The 25,389-nt window shown below is 43.5% G+C and overlaps 1 protein-coding gene across 6 annotated transcripts in view; it reads right to left on the reverse strand.

Annotated features, from left to right (window-relative positions):
- Positions 1-709: 709 nt before the first annotated feature.
- Positions 710-25,389, reverse strand: part of CRACDL (CRACD like) — an 88,073-nt gene continuing 63,393 nt past the window's right edge. For all 6 annotated transcript variants that reach the window (XM_075916688.1, XM_075916679.1, XM_075916687.1 and 3 more), the window contains 5 exons: positions 23,272-23,502; positions 18,536-20,177; positions 5,287-5,489; positions 2,828-2,975; positions 710-2,331 (listed from right to left, as the gene is read on the reverse strand). In XM_075916688.1, the coding sequence (XP_075772803.1) occupies positions 2,189-2,331; positions 2,828-2,975; positions 5,287-5,489; positions 18,536-20,177; positions 23,272-23,502 (2,367 nt within the window). In that variant the 3' untranslated portion in view covers positions 710-2,188. The remainder of the gene's footprint in view (positions 2,332-2,827; positions 2,976-5,286; positions 5,490-18,535; positions 20,178-23,271; positions 23,503-25,389) is intronic.

Consider the following 25,389-nt stretch of genomic DNA (forward strand, 5'->3'; position numbering starts at 1 on the left):
CTTTGGGAGGAAGGGGGAAAAAAGCTCCTAAGGATTTCTGTTCTTTACTTCCTTTTTTCTTTGTGTTTTAATTTCATTAAAACTAAATTACTTTCTGAGAAAAGGTCATGAATTAACCTTTGGTTTTTTATATACAGGCAGTCTCCAGGTTACGTCAGTCCGACTTAAGTCGGACCCCTAGTTACAAACGGGAGGGGGGCCCCGCTAGTGCGGGGTGCCTCCCCCACTGTCGCCGCCTCTGGCGGCGCGGGGGGCACTTCCCCCCAGCAGACCAGGAAGACGCGGCAAGAAAAGCCGCTCCGCATCTCCCTGGTCTGCTGGGGGGGAGTGGGGCGCAGCTAGTGCACCGCCCCCCCCCCCAGCAGACCAGGCTTTTCTCGCTGCAGAGGACGTGGGCGGCGGGACCGCGGCGCGTCTCAGCGGTCCTGCCGCCCGCGTGCTCTGCGGCAAGAAAAGCCGCTCCGCGTCTCCCTGGTCTGCTGGGGGGAGGGGGGCGCAGCTAGTGCTTTTCTTGCCAAGGCCTGGGGTAGAGCAGCTGGGGGGCTGCCAGGTTGGTCCCACAGCGCCGAGGTGTGGCGCTACTGGACCAACCCAGCAGCACACCAGCTGCTCTGCTGCAGGCATCCCCAAGTCAGCCGCTGCTGAAACTTACCAGCGGCTGACTACAGGAAGCCCGAGGCAGAGCTGCTCTGCCCCGGGCTTCCTGGAATCAGCTGCTGGTCAGTTTCAGCAGCGGCTGACTTGGGAGCACCTGGGGCAGAGCAGCTGGGGTGCTGCCGGGTTGGTCCAGTAGCGCCGAGGAGCGGCGCTGCGGGATCAACCCAGCTGCTCTGCCCCAGGCGTGTCCGATACAGCCGCTGCTGGTCAGTTTCAACAGCGGCTGAATCTGGACGCCAGTTCCAACTTACATACATATTCAACTTAAGAACAAACCTACGGTCCCTATCTTGTACGTAACCCGGGGACTGCCTGTATTATTTCAGTAGATTTGCTACTTTATGCTGTACAGTACTTGCAGTTGAGCAAAATGGACTGTGTTCAGTCAGTCATATTGCTTCTGGGCTGGAAAAATACAGTGACATCTACAGTAAAGTTGATCACCATTCTTTCTACACATTGAAGAATATAAACCATAAATCAGTTTGCCTAAATGCATTTGTATTACATCTTGGGATTGTCAGCTACAATACATTTGGCTGAAAGAAGATATGTACGAGTGCAAAACTATTTAAGATATTTCCCACGTTGCTGTTGGTGACAGAATAGCAATTGTCTATAGCAGAGTCACATGACTTTTTGATCTAAAAGAAACCCCAGCACAGGATAATATTGACACTATAACCTATCTGAAGCGAAATCAGACCCTACATTTGAGATATTTAAATTCATTCTGTTTCGATGGGTTAGCACTTTAATAAAAGGCAAACGATTTATATGATCTGAAGAGAAACCAGCATTTGAGCAAGTACCATATAGTAGTATTGACCACCTTGTAAAACCAAAGCTAGTTCCCATCAAAATCACTGGAAGTCTTAATTTGATCTCAATGGATCTACAAGCAGGCTCCTAGCAGCCAACTGTCACTGTTCTTGGCAAAGTCAAGTTAGAGAAAATACTGAACATAAAGGATGTATTATCCTTGCCACACTGACGTCAGTGGCAAAATTCACACTGACTTCAATGGGGTAGGGTTCCATCCAGAAAGTGGCAAGTTCAGGCCCACATTAGAGTTGTGTTTGTCAGGTAATTCCAGTTAAACATTTATATTATCATGACCTGATAGTGGCCAATACACAAACAGCTAATGAGCAGTGTTAACAATCTCCCGTTACAGTGTTGTTAATGATTGCAACGAAGAGTTCAGCAAGATTTAACCAAGACACTGGTTTTGGGCAAATTTAATGAGAGGGAAATACCCAATGTATATAGGCAGAATGTTTCTCTAAGTTGGTGTGTGTCCTTAAAGTATCTTATTCTTAAATAATTTCTAGTAGCATCCTGACTGCTACAGGATGTTTAAGGTAAACTTTTTGACTGCATTTATTGCACTCTTTTCAAAAGCTTTATAACAAAACCCTTCTGATGTACCATAGATTCTTCTTTGTGATTAATTAATCTATAGAAGTTAAATTACATGAACTACTGACATATCAAAATTGCATATACTATTGATCTGAGATGTACTGTCCTATTTTATAATCTGTGGCATATCACTCCAAGCTTGGGATTTCTTTTTGGCAAGTTCCATCCACGATGGCTGATCAGGAACAGAGTGATTGACTTTCTTAAACTGGTTCATTTCTTCTTTTTCTATCAGCACTGAGGATTGAGCTATTGTGAAAAAATATATATATGTTAGCTTGATGCTTACCAAAAGACCTCATCCGTTTCTTATAAAATAAAATCTTTATATTTCACGTGGAAACTTATTCTGCAGTGCCATAGCAAAGAATTAAAATTGTACTATAGATCTAAGGCAACATGCACATGCACTTGCCTTCTTTTCAAGGGGGCAATTTAGGTCCCAATCCATGATGCATCCAATACCCTCAACTCACATTGACTTCAATGAGAATTGAAGTAGCTACAGAATTGGCCCATTATAAGCAGCATTCTTTTAAATAAAACTGTGTTAAATAAATAAAGTTAATTCTTGTCCTCACTGCAACTAGTGGCAAGTGAGAGACAAGACTAGACACTGGGGAGCAGATCCTCCAAACACTTAAGCACATGGATAGTTTTGGCTCATATGAGCAAAGTCATTCACGTGCTTCATAGTTTGCAGGGCTGGATCCTACATCAGTATTTTGAGCATTTGTTTTCATACCAGGAATAGTACGTGACAGTGAGTTGGTTCTTGGCAGTGGCTCTTTCACTTCAGACTTTGTCTCATTCCTCTGTTCTTCTGAAGAAGCCTTAGTTGTAAAATGTGAAGGTTTGCTCCTGATGAAGTCTGCTTGTTGCTTCACTGGCCACTAATTACAATGGGGGGAAAAAAGCAAGTAGAAAAGATTTAAATAATTCAGCAGAAAACAGTAGGAATTAAAAAAAACAAAACAAAACATGAGCAACACAACAGTGAACAAGATACTCTTGCATAACCATAGAAAAGTCTGGTCACACACTTGTTCCATTTATTTCATTCAAATTACCAGTTCATAAAGCTCTTAAGATTTTGGGATTTGTTTCCAGGACTCTTATTTTGCAATTTTTTTAAAAAAAACCTCTATATTTTGTTATTTTTACTGAAAATTTATTCTGAGACATATGCAACTTTCTGCTAACATGAAGAGACAGGAGTCACACCTGGCAGAAAATGGTTTGAGGTACACATGGGGGAGTAGTGGCTTCACAGTATGCTTCTCTTTCTTCTCTCCAACTCTTAAGTTTAGTGTGCAGGTAGTGAAGGGGCTTAGGGTTGTGGTTAGAGGTTCTTTGAGGCAGCATTTCCTTTAGATCTTCAGGAATTTCCTGAAGGAAGGCCATGCTAACTACATCAATATATTCTCCCATGGGTTCCCATACTGTCCTGTGAAACTCCACCGTGGCAGAAATCCATAGTAGTGTTTTTGGAAGGAGCCCAGTGGGCAGAGATAATGGAAGCAGTGTAGTGGCATTAGGCCTCATGCCATATTGTCAGCAGGATCCCGGGGAAACCAACAGGCTAGGAGGGTCACATCCCTTTAGCTGTTCTGTGGGGGCCAATCTACATGGCACAATCTCCAGGATACAAGGCAACTCAAAATCAAGAGTCTCAGAGGGGTAGCCGCGTTAGTCTGTAACTGAAAAAACTTTTAAAAAACAACAAATAGTTCTGCAGCACATTAGAGACTAAAATAACATGTAGATGGTATCATGAACTTTCCTGCTCACAACCCACTTTTTCACAGCATCAGAGCTGAAGAAATGGGCTGTGCCCATCAAAGCTCCTGATACCATCTATATTTTTGTTAGTCTCTAAGATGATGCAGAACGACTTGTTGTTTCTTAAGTTTTTTGAAATCAAGAGATTCCTAAACCTTACATGGGAATTTCTCACACAGGGAATGATTAAACCCTTTGGCTATGTCTAGATTGCATCCCTTTTTCGTAAAAGGGATGCAAATTAGACGTATCGCAATTGCTAATGAAGCGGGGATTTAAATCTCCCCCGCTTCATTAGCATAAAAATGCTGCCGCTTTTTTTCGGCACGGAGCTTTGCCGGAAAAAAGCGCCAGTCTAGACGCGGATCTTTCGGAAAATAAAGCCTTTTCCGAAAGATCCCTTATTTCAAGAGGGATAAGGGATCGTTTGGAAAAGGCTTTATTTTCCGAAAGATCCGCGTCTAGACTGGCGCTTTTTTCCGGCAAAGCTCCATGTCGAAAAAAAGCGGCAGCCATTTTTATGCTAATGAAGCGGGGGAGATTTAAATTCCCGCTTCATTAGCAATTGCAATACGTCTAATTTGCATCCCTTTTATGAAAAAGGGATGCAATCTAGATGTAGCCTCTATGTTTTAGGAGTCATGAATGGGTACAAACTTATTACAGTTTATAATCTCATCTGGACACATCATTAGGGAAATTTCTTGTCAATCACATTGTCATTATTTATCATTTGTCGTCTTTTAGAAAGGCTTCTTTTAAAACTTTAGAATACAATACACTACCCATAGCTACCATCAGGAGAGCTTACTGGAAGGAATTATTTAGCATGAGTTTTCTATGAGGCAATGCTAGCTAATAGACAGACACAACTTCTCTCATAAATCTCATTTATCATTGTAAAAGAGCCAAAATCTAGATCTCGGGTTTGTCATTGAGTCGCACACAGAAAAGTTATTTTTACCTTATTTCATTTCTCCAGACACTGAAAATGGTTGAGTAGGAGGTTTTGAAACCAAGCTGTTCAGTCAGCCTTAAAATCACTGTGAAGATTTAGGATTACTATAAAATATGAGGGATGGGGCAGGAGCGGGGTTTATAGACAAACAAAAAAGAACAGATTCCCTCAGTAGGGATAGACCAGATTTTAGCATATCCATCTATTTACTTCAGTGTACGTATACACAAAGCTAGGCCTGATCCTGCCAGCATTTAAGCAGATAAATAATTTACATTCAAGAAGCAATACCATGACCACTACAGGGACTATGCATGTGTACAATTATTTCCAGGATCAGAATCTTCATAAATAAGCATTAACAATAATTAGAATTTGAAGAATTATTTAATAGCAACTGATCCAAATCAAGAATGCTACAGCAATTTTACACAAAAGCATTAAGCAAGCTTGCTTATAAGCACCTCCAGTCTTTCCTTCTCCTTATTTTGTTTTTCTGTGTCTGGCTTAACATCTTCAGCCACAAGTTTCTCTTCTTTATTGAGTTCTTGCTCCTGTTGCATGCCTCTCTGCTTCTGTCTTGCTATAGTAATCCAGGCTGGTGTTGACTGGCTATCAGTTCCTCCTGCAGAGTCTGCTGTAAACACTGGGGAAGGCACAGTCTTCTCTGTTGACAGATTCATTTGGAAACAAGGTTATTTGAAAGAAAACTTTAATTCATTTTAGCTCCTCCACTTTCTCAGTCCACTGATTTGTTATTACAGTAAATTAAATAATTATTCTATTTTGATCCTTTTAGGTGGTTTGATATCACTGTTCATTATTCACTTTGTTAAATTGCAATTTGACTTGTAAGAGATGCTTTCTTTAGCTTTGTCCAGAGTGTCACACCATGTTGCTCCACTCATATGAGTGACATACAGGAGCAGGAACAACACTGCAACTGTCAGTTGCAACCTGTCAACAGCTGTCTACTTTTGATCTTGCCCTCTCTCTCTCCTAAATACCAAGGCACAGCTTCAACAGCACTAAAAAGAGTGAAATGTTAAAATGGAAAACCACAAAAATTAATGCATCCGGCTGTGAAACATGGCCAGAAGGAGGGGGTAAGTAGCTTACAGGCCAAATGACCCAATCTTTAGGGACGTGCTGGTAGATAAGGTTTGTGTTTTTGTGTATTTACAGATATATTGTTAAAGGTTAATAATGTAGCCCAGTGGTGGGAACCTTTTCTGGGTCGGGGGCTGCAAGAAAATGTGAGAAGCAAAAAACAACAACAAAAAACAAACTCTCACAGACATGGCCCCTGACTGAGAAGGAGACAGACATTCCCCAAATTCCCTTTGCACACCAGAGCATAGAGGGGACCAAGCTAGTAGATTTTGTGTGCTCCAGCCCCAAGGGGAGATGGTGGGGTCCAGGTGCACTAGAATGGACGGCTCCCCAATGCTGGAGGGGAGAGCCACAAGCCTCAGGAGCTGGTTCCAGGCAAGCTGGGAGCTGCATCCAGCCCCCAGACCTTGGGTCCCCCACCCCCGATTTAATCAAGCAGTTCCAGTCTCTAATGTATTCATGTCTATTTGAAGTGTATAGCAAATAATCTGTGAATGGTAGAAAGCAATTGCCTTATGTTAATCTATATAAATAATTACTGGTGATGTTTGGAAATACAGGCTGTCCCCAGGTTACGTACAAGATAGGGACTGTAGGTTTGTTCTTAAGTTGAATCTGTATGTAAGTCAGAACTGGCGTCCAGATTCAGCCGCTGCTGAAACTGATCAGTTTCAACAGCGGCTGAATCTGGACGCCAGTTCTGACTTACATACAGATTCAACTTAAGAACCCCAGGCATCCCCAATCAGCTGCTGCTGAAACTGATCAGCGGCTGATTCCAGGAAGTCCGAGGCAGGGGCTTCCTGTAGTCAGCCGCTGATCAGTTTCAGCAGCGGCTGACTTGGGGACACCTGGGGCAGAGCAGCTGGGGAACTGCTGGGTTGGTCCAGTAGCGCCGCCGCTCCTCGGCGCTACTGGACCAACCCAGCAACACCCAAGCTGCTCTGCCCCAGGTGTCCTGATTCAGCCGCTGCTGAAACTGACCAGCAGTGGCTGAATCAGGACGCCTGGGGCAGAGCAGCTGGGGCGCTGCCGGGTTGGTCCAGTAGCGCCCAGAGCGGCGCTACGGGACCAACCGGCAGTGCCCCAGACGCGCCGTGGCTGTCCTGCTGCCCTCGGGCTCCGCGGCTTTGCTCTGCTTTGCTCCCCCTCTCGCTGGTCTGCAGACCAGGGGGACAGGGAGCAAAGCCGCGGAACACGCAGGCAGTGGACAGCCCAGACGCGTCACACAGTAAACCCTTATTCTGAAATAATGTCGAGCTGGAAGACTTCTTACTCCGACCGACTCATGGTAACCCTCATTTCATAAGGAGTAAGGGAAGTCAAAGAAAGAGTGTTCTTCCTTCGACTTCCTGTGTGCAAACAGCGCCAAAAGCCAAGTTAAGCTATTTCGACTTCAGCTATGCAACTGACGTTGCTGAAGTTGTGTATCTTAATTTGATTTTAGCCCTGCTGTGTAGATGTACCCTAAGGTGCTACAGTACTGCTCATTTTTTATAATCATTGAAGCAACCAAAGCAGGGGCATTTGGGCATCCAGAGACCTTTCTACAGTTCTGTATGGACACTCTCTGTCCTTTGCTGATCGGCTCCAACTCTCTCCACCATCACAGTCTCTTCATCTCAGCTTCACTTCACCCTGTACCCTCTTTTCTACTGCCATGGCTCCCTCATTCCCTTCATTATCCACTCTCCATTTAACTCACCATCTCTGAATTAAACTAAAAAATCAGGGTACTAACACATGCTCTTTACTGCTTGTGTGTTTATTTGTTTCTCCTCACCCCATGTCTGTCTTGTCTATTTGGATTGCCTGCTTCTCTGTTGGTATGCTGCCTAGCACGAGTCAGCCTATTCGTGGCTGGCTTGTAGGCACTTCCATAAGAAACATAACAACATCTGAAGTTGCCCAGATTTAAAACATTTATCAGCACATGGAGGGGAACCATGCATGTCTTCCCCCAGGTAATAAGTTGTGGGCACCTCTCTGGTAATAGGCAAAGTGGCATGATTAATCCTAAATCACTTAGTCATAAATCACTTCCATCCAAAACTAACATCGCCACCTGTTCCTTCAGCATTTCCTAATGGATGTCTGTTCATCAGTGTTACAAGGTCTCCCTGCCCCTAGCGGAGAGAACCACCCCATTCAGTGTCTCTACCCTTACTAATAGTCAATAGTCCCTGCCTGACGTGGAACGGCCTTGGTCAAGTCCCTTAACCTTGTCCTGAATCTCCTTCACGCAGGGAGGGGAGGGAGGTCTGGGCCTGCCCTTGCTCCAGACCTCAGCCCAGGACCCTAAGAACAAGCACAGTCGCTGCCTGTTCGGCTGGTGGGGTCGCTCCCCCCAACTCACTGGCCCACAGGCTGTCCTTCGCCCCGTCCTGGGCTACTTCCTCCCCTCCTGGTGAGCCCTCTTGGGCTATCTTCCCCCCGGAGTCCGGGATCTATTCCACCTCCACTCCCGTCCTCCCGCCAGTCCGTCTCCCCTAGACCCCCCCCTTCCAGCAGGCAAGCGTCCCGCTTTTCAAAGCCGGCGCCCTCCAGCTGGGATGCCAGCACAGGCACACTCCCGCCAGTCAGCTGGCTGCCTGCGGCGCCGGGACCAGACGCCGCTTTAATGCAGGGTGCAGGACCCTCGCTGTGGGTGCCCGACACTCTGTCACAATCAGCTTATGCTCAAAACTGAGCTCGCAGTCTTTCCACCGAAGCACTTGCCCTTCCCCTACTTCAGTAATCATGGACATGGCCAACATCCTCCTCCTTATTCAGGTGCATAAACTGGGCAGCTGTCTTACTAAATATATATTACTAAACCATACTTCAAATCCTCTTGCTCTTTTCTGTGGAGTATATCTAAGATCAGTGCCTTGCCTCTCTGCCCACACACCTAAAACACTAATTTAGACCTTCATCTCACTCTTTACTATATTCTCCTCCTTTATGGCCTTGACCTACGCTGTCTTACACCTTGAATAACCCTGTTCTTATCTCTTTCAAGCATGAGACTGTCAATATACTTTTTTGACTTGTGATGTGGCAAGTCAAAGGATCGGGAAATAGAGATAGTCAGGGTGGAACCAAGAGTCCTTGGTAGCAATGTTCCCCCTCATTTATTTCCATTCATATGGAAATAAGGGACTGAATGAATGTTTCCATTACAGCCAGCAGGAATGGGAGAGAAACCCTGGGTGTGTCTGTGTAAATACAGTTTGCCCCTGCTTTGCTTAGGTGTGTTAGATAGTCAGCTGTTACAATGGTGTTTTGCTCATTGTAATAGGCTTGGCTGGTGTTGGGTCACAAACTGTGTTAACACAATGTGAAATGTCTGTAATTGTTGTGGGAATACAAAAGTACAAAGTCTGTGCTTCACCTGGCACAAAAGAGAGACATTGTCAGTGTAAATAAACTTGGATAGACAGAGGCTCCCATCTCAGAGCCCTGTGAGATTAAACTGGGACTGGCAGGACTCTGAGTCAGCAGGCTACATGACCTCCAGGTGTGAGCTGTAAGACTAGTTCAACCCGTTTCTCCCCACTGTTTCAATGATAGAGCTAAAGAAAGGCTTCATAAAGAGTCTCTTTTATTATTTAAATTTAGTTCAGTGGATGCTGGAGTCTCCTGTGGCTGGAGTCTCCTGTGCTTTGGGTCAAGAGCTGAAATCACAGAGCTGAAATCACTAGGTTTGGCCCAGAGCCAAATCCACAAGCCAGTGGAAGATGCAATGAGCAGAGACAGCACAATGAGCAGCCAGCAGAGCGGTGATGGAGAAATGTAATGATTGGCCAGCAGAGCAGCTGCCAGCGAGGTGCAATGAATATCCAGCAGAGCAGCACCAAAGAGCAGAAAGCAGGTGTATTGTGAGTGACAGGGTGGAGTAAGATGCCTCCTTATCTCCCTCCCACTCAGGGTGGAAGGTGAACTCTGTGGATGCACCTCTGAACTCTGGGTTCGCCATGACTAAGTGCAGTAATTCTGAGTGGGGTGCAGAGAAGGGCTGGGCATGAGAAGGGGACATTTAGGTTGCTGGACCTAAGAACCTAAGTGGAAAAGGACATCGCCCAACCTACTTGGGGTGGGGCTGTTACTCATGGGCTATGTCTAGACTGGACAGTTTTTCCAGAAAATCAGCCGCTTTTCTGGAAAAACTTGCCAGCTGTCTGCACTGGCCGCTTGAATTTCCACAAAAGCACTGACTTCCTATTGTAAGAGAACAGTGCTTTTTGCTGAAATACTATGCTGCTCCCGTTTGAGCAAAAGTCTCTTTTGCGCAAAACTTTTGCACAAAAGGGCCAGTGTAGACAGCTGAGATTTGTTTTCCGCAAAAAAGCCCCGATCACGAAAATGGCGATCGGGGCTTTTTTGCGGAAAAGCGTGTCTAGATTGGCATGGATGCTTTTCCACAAAAAGTGCTTTTGCGGAAAAGCATCCATGCCAATCTAGATACGCTTTTCCGAAAATGCTTTTAACAGAAAAGTTTTCCATTAAAAGCATTTCCGGAAAATCATGCCAGTCTAGACGTAGCCATGGTGTTTGGTTATGAATTCTGTCTGTGGTGTTTTCCCAAATTAATGCCATGTTATTTCCCTCCCCTTTCATTAAAGGTTTCTTTTCTACACTCGGACTCTGTGCCTGCGAGTGGGGAAGCACTGCCTCCCAGAGGTGCCTGGGGTGTTGTGTGAACTTCCCAGGTTACTGGGTGGGGGCTTGAGCCAGTTCTGTGTTGGATGGATGGAGAGGAACCCCTAGATATTGAACCCGGCCCTGGCTGATGCTCGTGCTACCTGGCAGAAGGGTTACACCTGGAATAAATTTGGTTATATGCACCAAGGCATGTGCAGATGTGCACACCAGTAGAAACACATGCTGCCAGCTATGGGCGGTCTGCTAATCAACTGGGTGGAATTTGAATCTCTCCTGGGTGGCTGCCCAAGTGCTCAGTTTCAATAGCTCTGAAGTTGTTTTTTTTTTAATTAAGGCCAAGGTACAGTAAAACTTGGTAGCAAGCTTTAGCATAAATCAATTATTTCTGCTTATTACTCACAAGAAGAACAGCCAAGAGTTCCAAGACTTGTATATTCTGTTTCTTATGGAGATAGGGAGTCCTGTAGAGGGAGGGGAGGACACAGGCTTGGAAGTCAGAAGACTTCGATTTTTCCTAGCTCTTCCATGGAGTGTGACACTGGGCATACCACGTAACCTCTGCCTTGGTTTCCCCATTTGTACAATAGAACTACATAGATTCCCCCTTTGGATTACACTTTGGGATCTATGGATTAAAAACACTGCATTAATGTTGAATAATATTCCTGTGGTTTTTACTTCACTGTGTAGAAAAAAATCATTTAAGATATTTAAAAATAGTTATTGAGTGACTTTGTCAAGTAATAAAGGGTGGTGACTCAGAATCACATTCAATCATTCAGAATATGTCAACCCTCATGGTTGAGCTTTTTGATTCTTTAAAACTAATTTGACATAAGGGGATTTGAAAGAACAATTGAAATCCTTCTTCCTTTTGAATGAAGTTTTCCTTCATTTTGGAAACGTGTCAATATAGCCTGTATACCCTTATCTTCATCCTTGTGTGAAGGTTATTCTTTAATATATTTATCTCTAGTTATTTGAACAATAATTCTACAGGTTTAATCTTAATCTTTAGATATAAAAGGAATTTTGTTGTTGACATATTTACTAGGTGAGTGTGAATGATTTTGCACACATGTGAGAGGTGAAAAAGTAAAATGATTATTTAATAATTGGTCACTGTTATCCATATGCAGTCCTATATTACTTAACAATATATTTGAAAATTATTTTTTCCAACTCTAAGTTAAAGTAACTGATGCTTCAAGGTTTAATTTTTCAGAGGTAACCTCAAGTCGTACTCCTATATATTTGTGTCAAGTATTTGCAAGCACAAAAATGTTGTAGCACTAGTGTGACAGGGTCAGAACAGAAGGCTATAGAAAAAGAGTAGAGAGGAGATTTATAAGCCTCAGACTGAGGAGATCTCTGTTCCCAGAGTAACAGGGAGGGGCTGGTTTAGAATCAGCAGAGGCAATCGGGGCTAATTGACCAGGCCTGCAGAGTCAGACCAGCCTAGGCTAATTAGGGCAGCTGGGGGTAATTAAGAAAGCCAGTTCAGACTGGCTATAAAAGAAGTTTTCCCTACAGTTGGGATGTGTGAGTAGCTGAGAGGAGGGAGGAAGAAGCCACTGGGAGTAGGAGGAAAGGAGACAACAACTGAACACTAGGAGGACAAACCAGAGAGAAGGAAGGTGCTGGGGAAGGTGTGGGGTCTTGGGGTCTTGGAGATGTCTCATAGCAGGTGTTGAGAATTCACACCGGCAGCTACTATTACAGGGCCCTGGGCTGGAACCTGGAGTAAAGGGTGGCCTGGGTCCCCTGCCCCAACACCCATCTTCCCATTTCCACTTGGGGAAAAGGACTGTGGCGTTTATTCTGTGTGGGTATGTCTACACTACCCCGCTAGTTCGAACTAGCGGGGTAATGTAGGCATACCGCACTTGCAAATGAAGCCCGGGATTTGAATTTCCCGGGCTTCATTTGCATAAGCCGGCCGGCGCCATTTTTAAATGCCGGCTTGTTCGAACCCCGTGCCGCGCGGCTACACGCGGCACGGGCTAGATAGTTCGAACTAGCAAGCCATTCCGAACTATCTGTACGCCTCGTGGAACTATCTAGCCCGTGCTGCGTGTAGCCGCGCGGCACGGGGTTCGAACAAGCCGGCATTTAAAAATGGCGCCGGCCGGCTTATGCAAATGAAGCCCAGGAAATTCAAATCCCGGGCTTCATTTGCAAGTGCGGTATGCCTACATTACCACCCTAGTTCGAACTAGGGTGGTAGTGTAGACATACCCTGTTTTACTATTTGCTGGCCAATGATGAAAAGAGCTCAACAAGCAGCAAACTAAGTCCCTAGATGTGGTGCCTAAAACTGTGGGATGTTGTGAGCCTCTGAGGCAATCTGCCAGGAGGCGCAGGACCCACTGAGTTTTCATAGGAGCTTTGTCACACTAGGATGTCTAAGTATCTGAAAACAAGGAGCTTACATATCTAAGGTTTGTAAAATATGTCTATATTTCCTCACTGCTGGAACATCATGCTGGTGCAGTCAGACTGAATTTGAGGTCTTTTTGAAAGTCATGATCTTAATATGCAAGCAAAGCCACACCATATATTCCAAGCAAATTTTAAAAGCAATGCAAATATTTTTGTAGGGGTGGGGAAACACATATACATAACTGTGCCATAGTTTTATTATAGTGTTTGTGGAAAAACACTTCATTCCACTTTAGTTTACCTTTGTTCATTCATAAATAATCAAGTTATTTTAAGAAAGGCTTCATAATGTATATGACATTAAGGATATCTCAGCTTACATATTTTCGTTTGTTTTTTAACATACCATGGCTACGTCTACACTGGCCCCTTTTCCGGAAGGGGCATGTAAATTTCACTAGTCGTCATAGGGAAATCCGCGGGGGATTTAAATATCCCCCGCGGCATTTAAATAAAAATGTCCGCCGCTTTTTTCCGGCTTTTAAAAAAGCCGGAAAAGAGCGTCTACACTGGCCCCGATCCTCCGGAAAAAGTGCCCTTTTCCGGAGGGTCTTATTCCTACTTCAAAGTTACACCTATTACTGCCGTTACACCTATTACTTTTCAGGAAGAAAGGCATTGCGCAAGAGGGTTTTTCTTGAGCAAGAAGGGGCAGTGTAGACGCTCCTTCTTGCGCAAGAGCCTCTTCTGAAAAAAATGATGGCTCATTAGGTATGCAAATGAGGCTCGGCAATATTCCATGCTTAGCCTCATTTGCATATTACTCGCGCAAGAAGCTGCGAGTGTAGACATAGCCACAGTGTTTTTCTGCAGTGATAGTTTTTTTTAATGATTTGTGCATTCATTTATCCTAAGAAACAATATAGCATGCTGTCCACTCAGAAGAATACCAAATTGCTTTACAAATGATGGCCCTGATCTTACAAATATTGAGGGGTATGTATAACTTCCTTCATGAGAATTTAGATTTTAAAGACCTACTAGGTTACTAGTCACACAAGTAAAGAAATACACATGTTTAAGTGTTTTTGCCAGCTGGTGTGAGGTGATAGTTCACTAAAAAGGTTTAAGTGCATGGAATTCCATTAATGGGAGTTCTTTGTGTGATGTATCTGCAATATTTGGTTTCCTATAGATAATGTTTTTTTAAAAAAATCACTGAAATGAAGCTAAAAAAACTTTAAAAACAACAAATGGTCCTATAGCACCTTAGAGATGAACCAAAAAATATAGATACTATCATGAGCTTTCATGGGCACAACCCACATCATCTGAAAAAATGGGTTGTGCCCACAAAAGCACACCCAAAACAGCAGCCATAGTGTCTGAGCCCCGCCCTCAGCCTCGAGTTCCCTCTGGGCCCTGCAGTTTTTATAACATGTTGTGGGGCGCCTCAGAAGGGAGAAGGCTGAGAACCCCGCAGTACTGCACTGCCCCAGAGCCGGTTTCTCAGGGCGTTGGGGGAGCACATCTGCTGCTATACCCCCATCAGTGGGTGTTGCATAATGTCCCTTCGAAACCCAGCTAGCTCTGGGTATTTACTATGGATGGGCCCAGCATGCATACTTAACTGAAGAGGACTTATCCACATGCCAACCCACAGTCACACGATAAGCAATGCCAGGACAAACAGAGCCATGACCAGATTTCTAAGCACTATGGACCACAGGTGAGCAACATAGAGCAGTCTGTTCCATACTGAAACTAACAATGCCCCCAGTTAGCTCCTGCTGACATGCCAGAATACATTTCTATTCTATTTATTCCCTTGCCCCACAGCTATTCAGTGAATACACATGAAATAGTATGATGGCTTCTTTTATATGCTTAACAGGTTTCATATGGTTATGAAATGGTCCAGGGTTCTTATATCAACATTTCCTATCTCATACTAAATATATTTGTAACCCTAGGCCAGCGATCTTAGCCTTGCTTACAATGAGCAGGCAACAAGAAAGCCTTTCAAAGGCATTTATGGAAGCCCATAAATAATGTGCCAAGCAGGCCAAACAATTAGCAAACCACCTTCAATGTCCCTGTTGAAAAGAAGGACTGTGCCTTCCAGAGATCTGAGTCATCTGTACCCTGAAAGGCTTGTTTGCACCTGCAGAATGTTTCTTGTGGAACTGCCCTCCAGCAGCTCCAACAATAGCTCTTTTACTGTTAAATCAATCTAGTCAACTTGATTTTTTTTTTTTGCACTGGCTGATTCTTAATGGGTGCTTGGACAAAAGGTTTTGAACTATAGAATGATTTTCATTTAAAAAAAAAAAGAGACAGTAAAAATGTTCAATAAGGGACTTTCTACATGCCTTTGATATCCACAAAGGCCTTCTCAACAAGGGAGAGAGGACAGGTATGAGAGTAGCATTGCTAAATCTGTTTCTCCCTACCACCATCAAACACCGCTTGCTTGCCTGCCTCCTAAACAGCAATGAGTTATGGTCTCCCAATTTCACCACCCCCACCGGGTTCCCACTGCTTCCTGGCACACCACTGGGGGCTGGGGCGTGAGAAATCTTGAGGGTACTACCTCCCTCCCCTACTTTTACCACTCCCCAGCTCTGTGCAGGAGTCTGGAGAGGGAAGATAGGAACTACTATGGCCATCCTCCCAGCTGTTCTTGCTTCCTGGCTCAATGTAGAGGCCCTGGGAAAAGGAAACACCATCCTGGCACCAAATGGAGAAATAGCAGCAGCAGTTGTGTCACTGAGTTTTGGTGGGGAAAGCATGTCCTTGAGCTCCTTGCCATGTGTGCTACACGAGAATGTTCTTACTACAGTAGCATATGACTAATGGGGTCGACACTCGCCAGATCCCTGTGCCCCCAGAAGGGGCATAGCCTGAGGTGGAAGGAGTGGAGCTAGGGCTAGGCTCCCCCAGACAGCCCTTAGAGCCACTCAGAGTGCACCACACCTATCCTATGCTGCCAGGAATGTGCAGCGTGAGCCTCCGGCAGCAATTTAAAGGGTGTGAGGTTTTAGTTGCCACAGTGGCCAGGAGCCCAATCGCTGGGCCCGGAGTCAGTTGCTCCCTGTCAGCAGGCCTGCATATGACACAGGAAGTCCAACAACTCAACAAAGCCATGAAGCTGGGTGTAGACAAAAGGTTGTCAAATTCACAAAGGAAACACTCTGGGCCAAATCCTCAGCTGGTATAAATATGGAAGTCAACAGAACTACATTGGATTTAGGCAGCTGAGGATCTGAACCAATGGAAATAATTATTTCCCTGTAACTTCTTTCACTGACAGTTCAAACACCACCTATAATAGTAAGCAGGATATCTTCAGAGAGAGGTATGATTTTCAAAGTGACAGAGTCCCTATAACTAAAGAACAGCCAGTAAAGTTTTCTGCATGTTTTCCAGTAAGATTATTTATCATTTCACTGCAACAGCAATAAAATCTTACAAAATTGTCACCGGCAAGCCCTGAGTTTCAGATAAAAGAGGCTGTTAAATCTAACCAGACTGAATGTGGCTGTATGTCATGTCAGTCAACAATCTTTCAAGTATTCTAAAATATGCTTACAAAAGAATGTTAAACATCTGTTGGTTGTGTGTGGAGAGGTTGTTTTGCTTTAATACAGAATCCTTATTCATTCTAAACCCAGGAGAAATCAGCTCCTCAGTAGATTTGGACCACAGTACATCATCTGATGCGGCCACATACACCTAAACTTTGGCTAATTGCTGATTTGGGTCTCAGAGCTCAGTGCCACCACAATATAACACCACCACAAAGTTCAAATAGCACTGAACTGGGGAAGTTCACATTCTGATTATAGACTTGGACCTACTTCTGCACTGCAGCAGATCTGGTCATGAAAATCTCTAGCTACTTTTTGAGTCAGTATTTAAAAATATTGCTAAACTTTAAAACACGCACGTTCAAATCATGGCAAAAATTCCATTAAACTTCCTACTACCTTACTAGAGAAATCTCAGTGAGAAACCGGACTGTGGCCAAAAGGATATTCGAGGTCATATTTTCATCTTGCTTTGGTATACTATAAGGGATGTTTTTGGAAAATTCTTACATATTGTAGAGTCCTATTTCCCTTGCACTTTCTTTCAAACATGTTTGTGAATCATGGCTTGGCTCTTCCAGTACCCTGGCCATTACCAAAAGCTTTAATATTTCTTATTAAGGCTCCAACCCTGCAGTTGCCTCTGTATGGGTGGACTATTGGGCTTGAGCAGAGCCAATTGCAAGATCAGAGCCTAACGGTCAGGTCCTCTAAAGCATTTCACTGAAGTTAGGCACCTAAATACATTTAAGGACCTCGGCCTAAGTCATCATCACCGACCACCAGAAAAGTGAGCCTTTGGAACTAGAAGAGAAATACCACTTTGCTATGTAACTTTCCATTAGCACAGCAGGGACACTGCTTCAACCTGCTGCAGAATATCTTGCCTGGCTTCCACAAAGCCAGAGATATACCATAATTTAACGAATATAACCACCACCATCCACCGGGCAGGGGAGCGCTCACCTCCTCCCCCCCCCCCCCCCCCCCCGCGGGGTATATAGGGTTTTTTTTTAACTCACCAGTGGTTTTTACTCACTGGAGGCTGGTGGTTCCTGCGGCTGCACAGAAATGGGGTGGAGGGGGTGAGTGCTCCCCCGCCCAGTGGATGGTGGTTCCTGCTCCCCCGCCCCTTCCTGCGGCTGCGGAGGAACCAGGGGAATAAGTGCTCCCCCGTCCAGAGGCTGCGCAGGAACCGGGGCGGTGAGTGGCTGGCTAATTCCCCCCCCCCCCCCCCGTAAATTAGTAAATATACCCCCGGCACAGAAAAGTCTTGTATGCCTCTTGCATAAGTATAACCCATGGGGTATACAAGATTTTTTTTACTGAAATAGAAAAAAAACGCGGGGCATATTCGGGTGCGGGTTATATTTGGATGCAGGGTATATTAGCTCAATTACGGTAATCAGCTCAAGTGATTATGAAATATTACTTTGCTGACATCAGTCTCTGTTTCCCTTTGAGAAATAGTAGAGATTTCATTTCTCATTTTTTGTTGCAACATTTCATTTCTGCTAGGCTGCAACTGCACAAATGCTTCTGCTTTGGCAAACAGATTGGTAAATTAAGCAAAGCAACAAATGTAAGGAATGCGTTACTGCGAGAAGAAATCTTCATTGTTTTAAAGCAGGGATGTCAGTGGTTAACTGGTGGCCCAGCCAGGCTGGAGCAGCTCTTCACCTACCTATAGTGTGATGCATTGGGACTGGCCCAGCTGGAGCAGCCTATAATATGGGGTGTGGAGGGGGTGCTCCATCTTGGCTGGGCCCATCACACCATGGGTGAGAGGAGCTTCAGCCCAGCCGGGCCCCCTGCCTATCCCCGTTTAAGTGATTAACCAGTTAATCAGTTAACCAGTCAAACATCAGATTAAGTGGGATTTTATATCCCTGTTCCAAAGAGAAGTATAACTTTCAAGACCATGAAAATCCCTTTCTGAATTCAAATGAACTCTGATAACTATATAAAATATCAGGAGTCTTACCAGGCACTTTTGAAGGATATGATTTTTTCTCCAAGTTTCTGTCTTTACTTTTGGATTCAGGAGATTTAGTAACTTTTTCTTGCTTTTCCACGTTCACATTACTGTTTGCAATAGTTGCATTTTGCAAAACAGGCTTCCTAGGCAATGGAGGTTTTGTGCTAAGCAGTTCAGAGGACTTTGTTTTAGATTTTATGCTGTCATTCCCGGAGCCACTGATATTTACATCAGCTGTTTTTTTGACTGATGCCTTTTCAGCTTTTAGAAGTGACGCCAATCCCTCTTTTTCTAAATTAATCTCTGCACTGTATCTTTTAAACCCCGTTGATTCTGGTGAAGAGCTGTCTCTGTATTTCAAGGATAGTGAAGTAGATCTAAGTTTTACTCGAAAAGGACTTTTATCTTCACAGTCTGGTTGGCATGGGGATACCACAACAGAGCCACTTTGCACTGGAATTTCACCAATGGCCTGAGAGACACAGCTAGCCACCATATTGTCTGCTGCTTTGCCCATGACCTCGGAGTCAGAATCTGCCAGTGACACCTGCTTTTTGACATGATTGTTTTCCTCTTTTAGCTCCGCGCCCACCTGCACATTGTCTTCCAGCTTCTCATTTCTTGAGAAGAGCTTTGTTTTTGGGAGGGGTAATTTGGTATTTAATGAACTTTCAGATTCTGAGTTTTCTTTCAGGTTAAGGCTGCCAGCCCTGGGTCTCTCCCAGGCTGATGACACTGAAAATTTTCTCAAGACACTGAGTTCATTGGCAGCTTTCTCCATTTTTTTCTCCAATATTGCCTCCCCGGGTGCCAGAGACTGACTGTTTTCCTTGTCAGAGGTGGCTGGTTCTTGACTGGGCTTAGTTTGCTCCAGAGCCCAGGAAGCAGGTGACCCCAGCTGTGATAAAGCAGGCAGTGGAATATCAGAGGAAACACAGGGTGAGTCTGTGAGCTGAGAAGATCCTTCAGGTAATTGCTTGCCAGAAACTGGCAATGCAGCAGACTCCTTCATTGTTTCCTTGTAACAGGATGTTTCCATGGGTATTTTACTACCCTCCTGTATATATTTTTCTGGCCCTCCCAAACAAGAAAAACTGCCAGTACTGGTTGAAGTGTCCTCTTTAGACAGCAAGTTATTCAGGGACGACCCAGGAAGAAACTGTTTATTTTCTTTATTTAAAGTATTAACTGACACCTCACATATGTTTTCAGTGGACACACTCAGAGATCCTGAGGGCTCTTTTCCCCTTCGTGTCTCTCCATCTGGAGACAGAATCAGGGTTATTCCATTTTCTTTAGGTTCTAAAGGAGAAGGATAATCTGACTCAGACTGTGTTAATGCCAGCATAGTTTGGCAGCCCGCAGGATCATTCTCAAGTAACAAGGCTTCCTGTACAACAGCAGACTCAGAAGCAAACTGCCGTGTGGGAGGCCTTTCGTCTCCGTGTCTGGAACTATGGGGAAAATCTTCAGGCATTTCAGATCTCTGCCAAGAGGCCACATCACTTGTCACAGCTGTGCTGTGTGTCAATTTCTGATAGCTGGTGGTGAAGATTTCGTGTGTCAAGTCTGTCAACATCTCTTCCCCATCATTCTCCTCTTCTTCTGGGGTGCAGCTCAAGTCAGTCAGAGACTCTGATTGTGTCCGCTACAAAGAACAAACAATTATTACAATTTTATTATTTCTTTATAATATCATATATTTTAATCTATTTATTGTTTAGTGTGTGGCAGATTCCACAGTCTGGCAACTGCTTTCCAAACAGAGGGGAAGACAGTCCCTGTCTTGAATTCATAGCTAATCTACTATACATTTTAGAGAGAGTTTGTCTGTCTGTCTCCTAAATGGTAAGAGCTATGACCACCAAATATAGTATACAGTTTCCTCTCATCATAACTTAAAGCAACATAAGGGTTTGGTTTGTGCCAGAACAATGGGATGTGCCTAGAATGGGATTGCTTTTCATAAAACCAAACAGAAAACAGAGTCACTAAAGAAAGTACAGTCCTCAAAACTGACATAACTGAGTGAATGTTGAAAGAGACTGAATCAAGCCAGAAAAATAGGATGAACCAATTGTTTCTCAATAAACCTTACAGAAAAGAGAAAAAGCACAGAGAAATTTGCAGTAGTGCTCTGTTTGGCACTACTGGGCAATGCTAGGTAAGTCTGCTAGTTAGTTTATATTTAAGCACTATATGCTCACTTCCTTGTATTATAATTGGCAAGCTGTATTATATGAGTAATACATTTCTAATCAAACCATCAAGCAATCAAATTAAGATGTCATTTCTTACCCCTACATAATTAACCTCTTTGATGCCTTTATATCCGTAGCCAATATTCAGCAAAGCAGGCACTGTAGGACTCTGGGGACAAGTTTTTGGGATTGGATTCACCAATGCAATTTGTCTACATTGTGGTGCTCTAAAGGCAAAAGAAGCAACTACATCCTGCCATTACAAATCAATCAAACACACCCTTCTTTGTAAGACCTGACCTTTGAGTGGCAAGTCTATGCAAAGGGAAGAGCAAAATAAAAGTATTAAGTAAGATCACAGGGCAACAATTGTAAGATAATGCACAGCAGATGGTATTATTTTTGGTCAAATTGTGGCACACCCTTGCACTCTTTTGTAGGTTGTGTTTGAATTTCTGTGTTCTTTCAAGTACAAATATTTCATGGCAGCTTATAAAGCATCTATTTATTTGGGGGAGGGCTTTTTGATAGTGCATCAGATAAGTTTTTGCAAATACGTACTTAGGACTGGCTGAATATTTAGGATTATTTCAAAAGCTTTTTTATTAACATGTAGAATATGTATTTTTGTTCAGTGTCTTTGATTGCTTACTGAACCATTGTCCTCTCTTGTGTAAATCCATATTACAGATGTAGGTACTAATTCGAGGAATACAAAGCCTGCATTCTAAAGTGAATTATGTCTTACCCTGCTCCCAGTTTTGCAAACTACAAAGTAGCCATGCTATCTGGTATAAAAGTTTGTCTATGCCAAATAAGGGTCCAGTAATATAAAAACTATGTGTAGATCAGTACAGAAGTACTCAGGCAAAGCTGTATGAGAAAAAATTACTAGTGGTAAGATCTACTGAACAGTATAAGAGCTTTCTAAAGGAAATCATGGAGGCTCCATCTCTTTTGTCATTTAAGACAGGACTGGACAAAATAATAGTGAATATACTTTGGCGACACTCCTGCACCAGCAGAAAAGAATAGATTAGGTAGACCTTTGCACTGGTACTTTTCATACTTCTCTGATACAGTCTCCATTGTCATTACGCATAGTTCGAGACTGCTTTTTCAAGCACAAAAGTTGCTAACTGTTTTTGAAAAAATAACATTCTTTTGATATCATAGTTGGGGAAAGTGATATTTATGTCTTTAAACAAGACAATTTGACTTTTTTTTTTACAAAAGAGGTTCAAAATATCCAAATACACTAATGCAAATCATGTATTAAAGAGCTTGTACAATTTTAATTAAAAGCATCATGATTTGAGAAAGAATCAGAAAAGGGTGTACTAAAATGGCTGTCATTTTGCTCAGCAAAACTGCACTGACAGAATTTTTTTGTGAGGGCATATATTTTGCTCAGTTTTCCACCTTTACTGGTGAAGTCACACAAGGGTTATATGACCAGATTGTTGTACAAGGCAGATTAAAATAATTGATGTCCCCAAGAACCAGAACTTGGCTCCAACAGATAGCCCACCTGATCTCTTATTTGTGTGCTTTCTAAAGATAAAATAGTCCAATTGGCTTGGTTTGTTTTTTTTAAGCCCCATAACAATTTTTTTCTAAGGGTCAGATTTGACAGACCCAATTTCCCTCCAGAAAAATAGGTTACACCCAAGCTATGTTCTGTTTTTTTTAAAATGAGTAACACATGCTAGTAGATCCTCAACTTTATCACCGCCTCACTGTTAAACACTGCATAACACCTCATGGGAAGTTTAAAAAGAAATATGGCCATAAATCCCTATAGCAAGAGAATTAACAAATAATCCCTTCTCACAATGTGCAGCTTGGACATTGCTCTTAGGGGCTCTTTTCCAGATTCATACACAACACTCATTAAACGTTAGTGATTAGAAAGCAATGAAATATCCACTCACAGCTCTGGCACTACTTAAGTGCTTATAGAGGCTGAAATAAGAATGGCAAGTCAAGTAAGAATGTGTAAAAGTTGAACCTCTGAAATCCGGGACCCTCTGGTCTGGCAACATCCATAGTCCAGCAGGACCGCAGATGTTGCTGGATCAGAGAGCCTCAGAGCCTGTGAGCATGAACGGGATGGAAGCCCCAGCAGTGAGGCAGCTAGCAGCAAAAGCAGGGCAGCTGGCCAGCTCTGTCCTTGGGGATCCCGGTGGAGCACAGCCAGTAAGCACTGTCCACGGGTACGGTAGAAGCGGGGCAGCCTGCAAGCCTCATCCCCGAGGATTCACGGGCGGGGAGGGGAGAGAAGTGGGAGCATCCCCAGGGAGCTCCAGCAGGCCGGAGTCCAAGTCCAAGACCTGCAGGCTGGAGCCCAGTGGCAGTGGTGCCGTAGCAAAACCAACTGCAGGAGGGGAGAGCATCCTGGGAGGCTGGTGGCAGGGGTCCACACTACATCTGGCAAATTTTCTCATTCAGGATGGGTCAGGTCCCCAGGATCCCGGATAAGGGAGATCCAACCTGTCGTTTAAAGTCAGTGCCTAGTTTTCCATTTGTTTTTATAGTTACCGAAGGAAGTCTTCTCATTTTACTAGATCTCTGGTTCCGCGGTTTGATTGAAAGCTTGTGTCTAGCAGCAGAATTATCCAAGCAAGTAGCGAAATCAGGCGGAGAATCAAAATCAGCTGCAGGTGAGCTGCTGCTATCAGATGTTTGGGGAGACAGAGCTTTAGCACTTGAATGCCTATGGAATAGTTGGCCTTCTGTAGAGCAGGGCCTAGAAGAAGGAACTGATATGACCTAAAAAAAAAAAATCCCAAAAGAGAACATTAAACATAGAAACCGAACTACGAAAACAGGTATTTATCAGAGACAAGACTTGTTTACTTGGGTCTGTTTGGGTTTTTTTTTACTTCTATTTCAATTGCACTGCAATTATTAGTTTTTGCTAAACTGTGATAGCAGTTTTCTATGTTAACAGTTACTTAGAATCTTTTCCAATAGACACACTTTATTTCAATAGTCAAACTGTTGAATTGCAAACCTACAACAAATGAAAAAAAGTGTCAACACATTTGAGAAAAGAAATTATGAAGAACTTCAAAGGCCAATCCTCCTGTGTTAGCTCCCTTTCTGACTCCTGCCTACAATGCTAGAAGACTTACAAGTCCCCTTCCAATCCTACATCCCTCGCTAAGAAAACAATGTCAAAGGTTAGTGTCCCCAGTATTTAATCAATGTGTATTTTTTCAGTTTATTTGCATTTGGTAAATCAGTGAGTTTTTTCTCCAAACAGAATATTTCACACACACACACCCCACTCCCTAAAATAAAATATCATGGCCTGCTTGCAGCCTGGAATTTCTAACCAATACAACAATCTATTCATAAATAATTTGCTGCCATATTTAGGACTTGGTACTTTCCTGCCAGAGGAGTTCAACTTTTCAACCTTCCATATATGTAATGTGCAAGTTCCACGGTTTATGCATACTTCTCAATGTCCACTCAGATACGAAATTAGGATCATCTTACAAAATGAATTTTTAAAGTAGTTTTTCTCTTTCAATAATTAAATTCTTCAAAATAAGAAAAAAGGATATTGCCAAGGTATCAGTCTTATCTATCACCATTCATAAGAGCCACGTGGCAGCTTGAAACTGAAATATATTCCCTTACTGCAGTTTTTACCTTCTTTGTGCTTTGTGATTTTACCCGAGTATGCTTGGCTACTGCCTGATATATATTTTTTTCTCTCAGATAAGGGTAGTGAAATATTTATTTTGCTTATAGAGAAATATCAACATTTGTGCAAAAGATTCCTGTGTTATGCCCTGCAGCCAAATGGCATTCTTTTATATATAAAGGATCTGTTCCAGCTCCTCTTGAAATCAATGGAAAAACTTCCACAGACTTAGTTTTAACTAATTTGAACTGAAGTTCTCTCTACAATATCTGCAATTTACTATGCATACATGACTAATGTATAACAGTGATATATGGGTACATTACACAATAGTAACTTACAGCGAATAACATTGACATTTCAGCTCTTTGATAAAGGCACAGCACCTGTTCACCTGAAGGACTAACAAGACTGCCTGGTGCCCCTTCTCCCTGCCCCTTCTTGATCACTTGAGGTCAGACCTGACATACTACTAACACTGAGCTTTAGATCAGAACACTATAGAACAGTTTCTGTCATTTCATTTACAATTCAGCATTTGAGTTGAGTGCCACGCATATGTTTGCTGCAGACACGGTATGCCAGGTTATGGCTGCCTTGTGTGCACGTATAGAAAGGGGGAGAAGTTTGAGAGAGCCCTTTCCAAGCAGAGCACACTGCTAGGGGACAGCCATCATTCCACTGGCTGCACAGAAAAGACGTAGCCCTTGAGAGGAGCCAACCTCAGAGGGGGAGTATCTGGTAGCAGTAAAATCAAGTCACCACCTTCCCACTTCAAACAAACAAAGCTCTCTTGCTGTGAATGGAGAGAGGATGATTCAGGCTACATCTTTTTCAAAGTGTAGCAGGTCCTGTTGCCCAGCAATCTGGCAGGAATGCATTCACATTGTTGTGCTTCCTGGGTGTACCGGGAATTGGCCCAAATACATTTACAAAGTATGTACACCTGTTTTCAGCCCCCCTGAACCATCAGCGTTATCTAATTTTTTTATAAAAAGAGT

The sequence above is a fragment of the Pelodiscus sinensis genome, chromosome 1 (genome assembly GCF_049634645.1).
Source record: "Pelodiscus sinensis isolate JC-2024 chromosome 1, ASM4963464v1, whole genome shotgun sequence".
Classification (NCBI taxonomy): Eukaryota; Metazoa; Chordata; order Testudines; family Trionychidae; genus Pelodiscus; species Pelodiscus sinensis.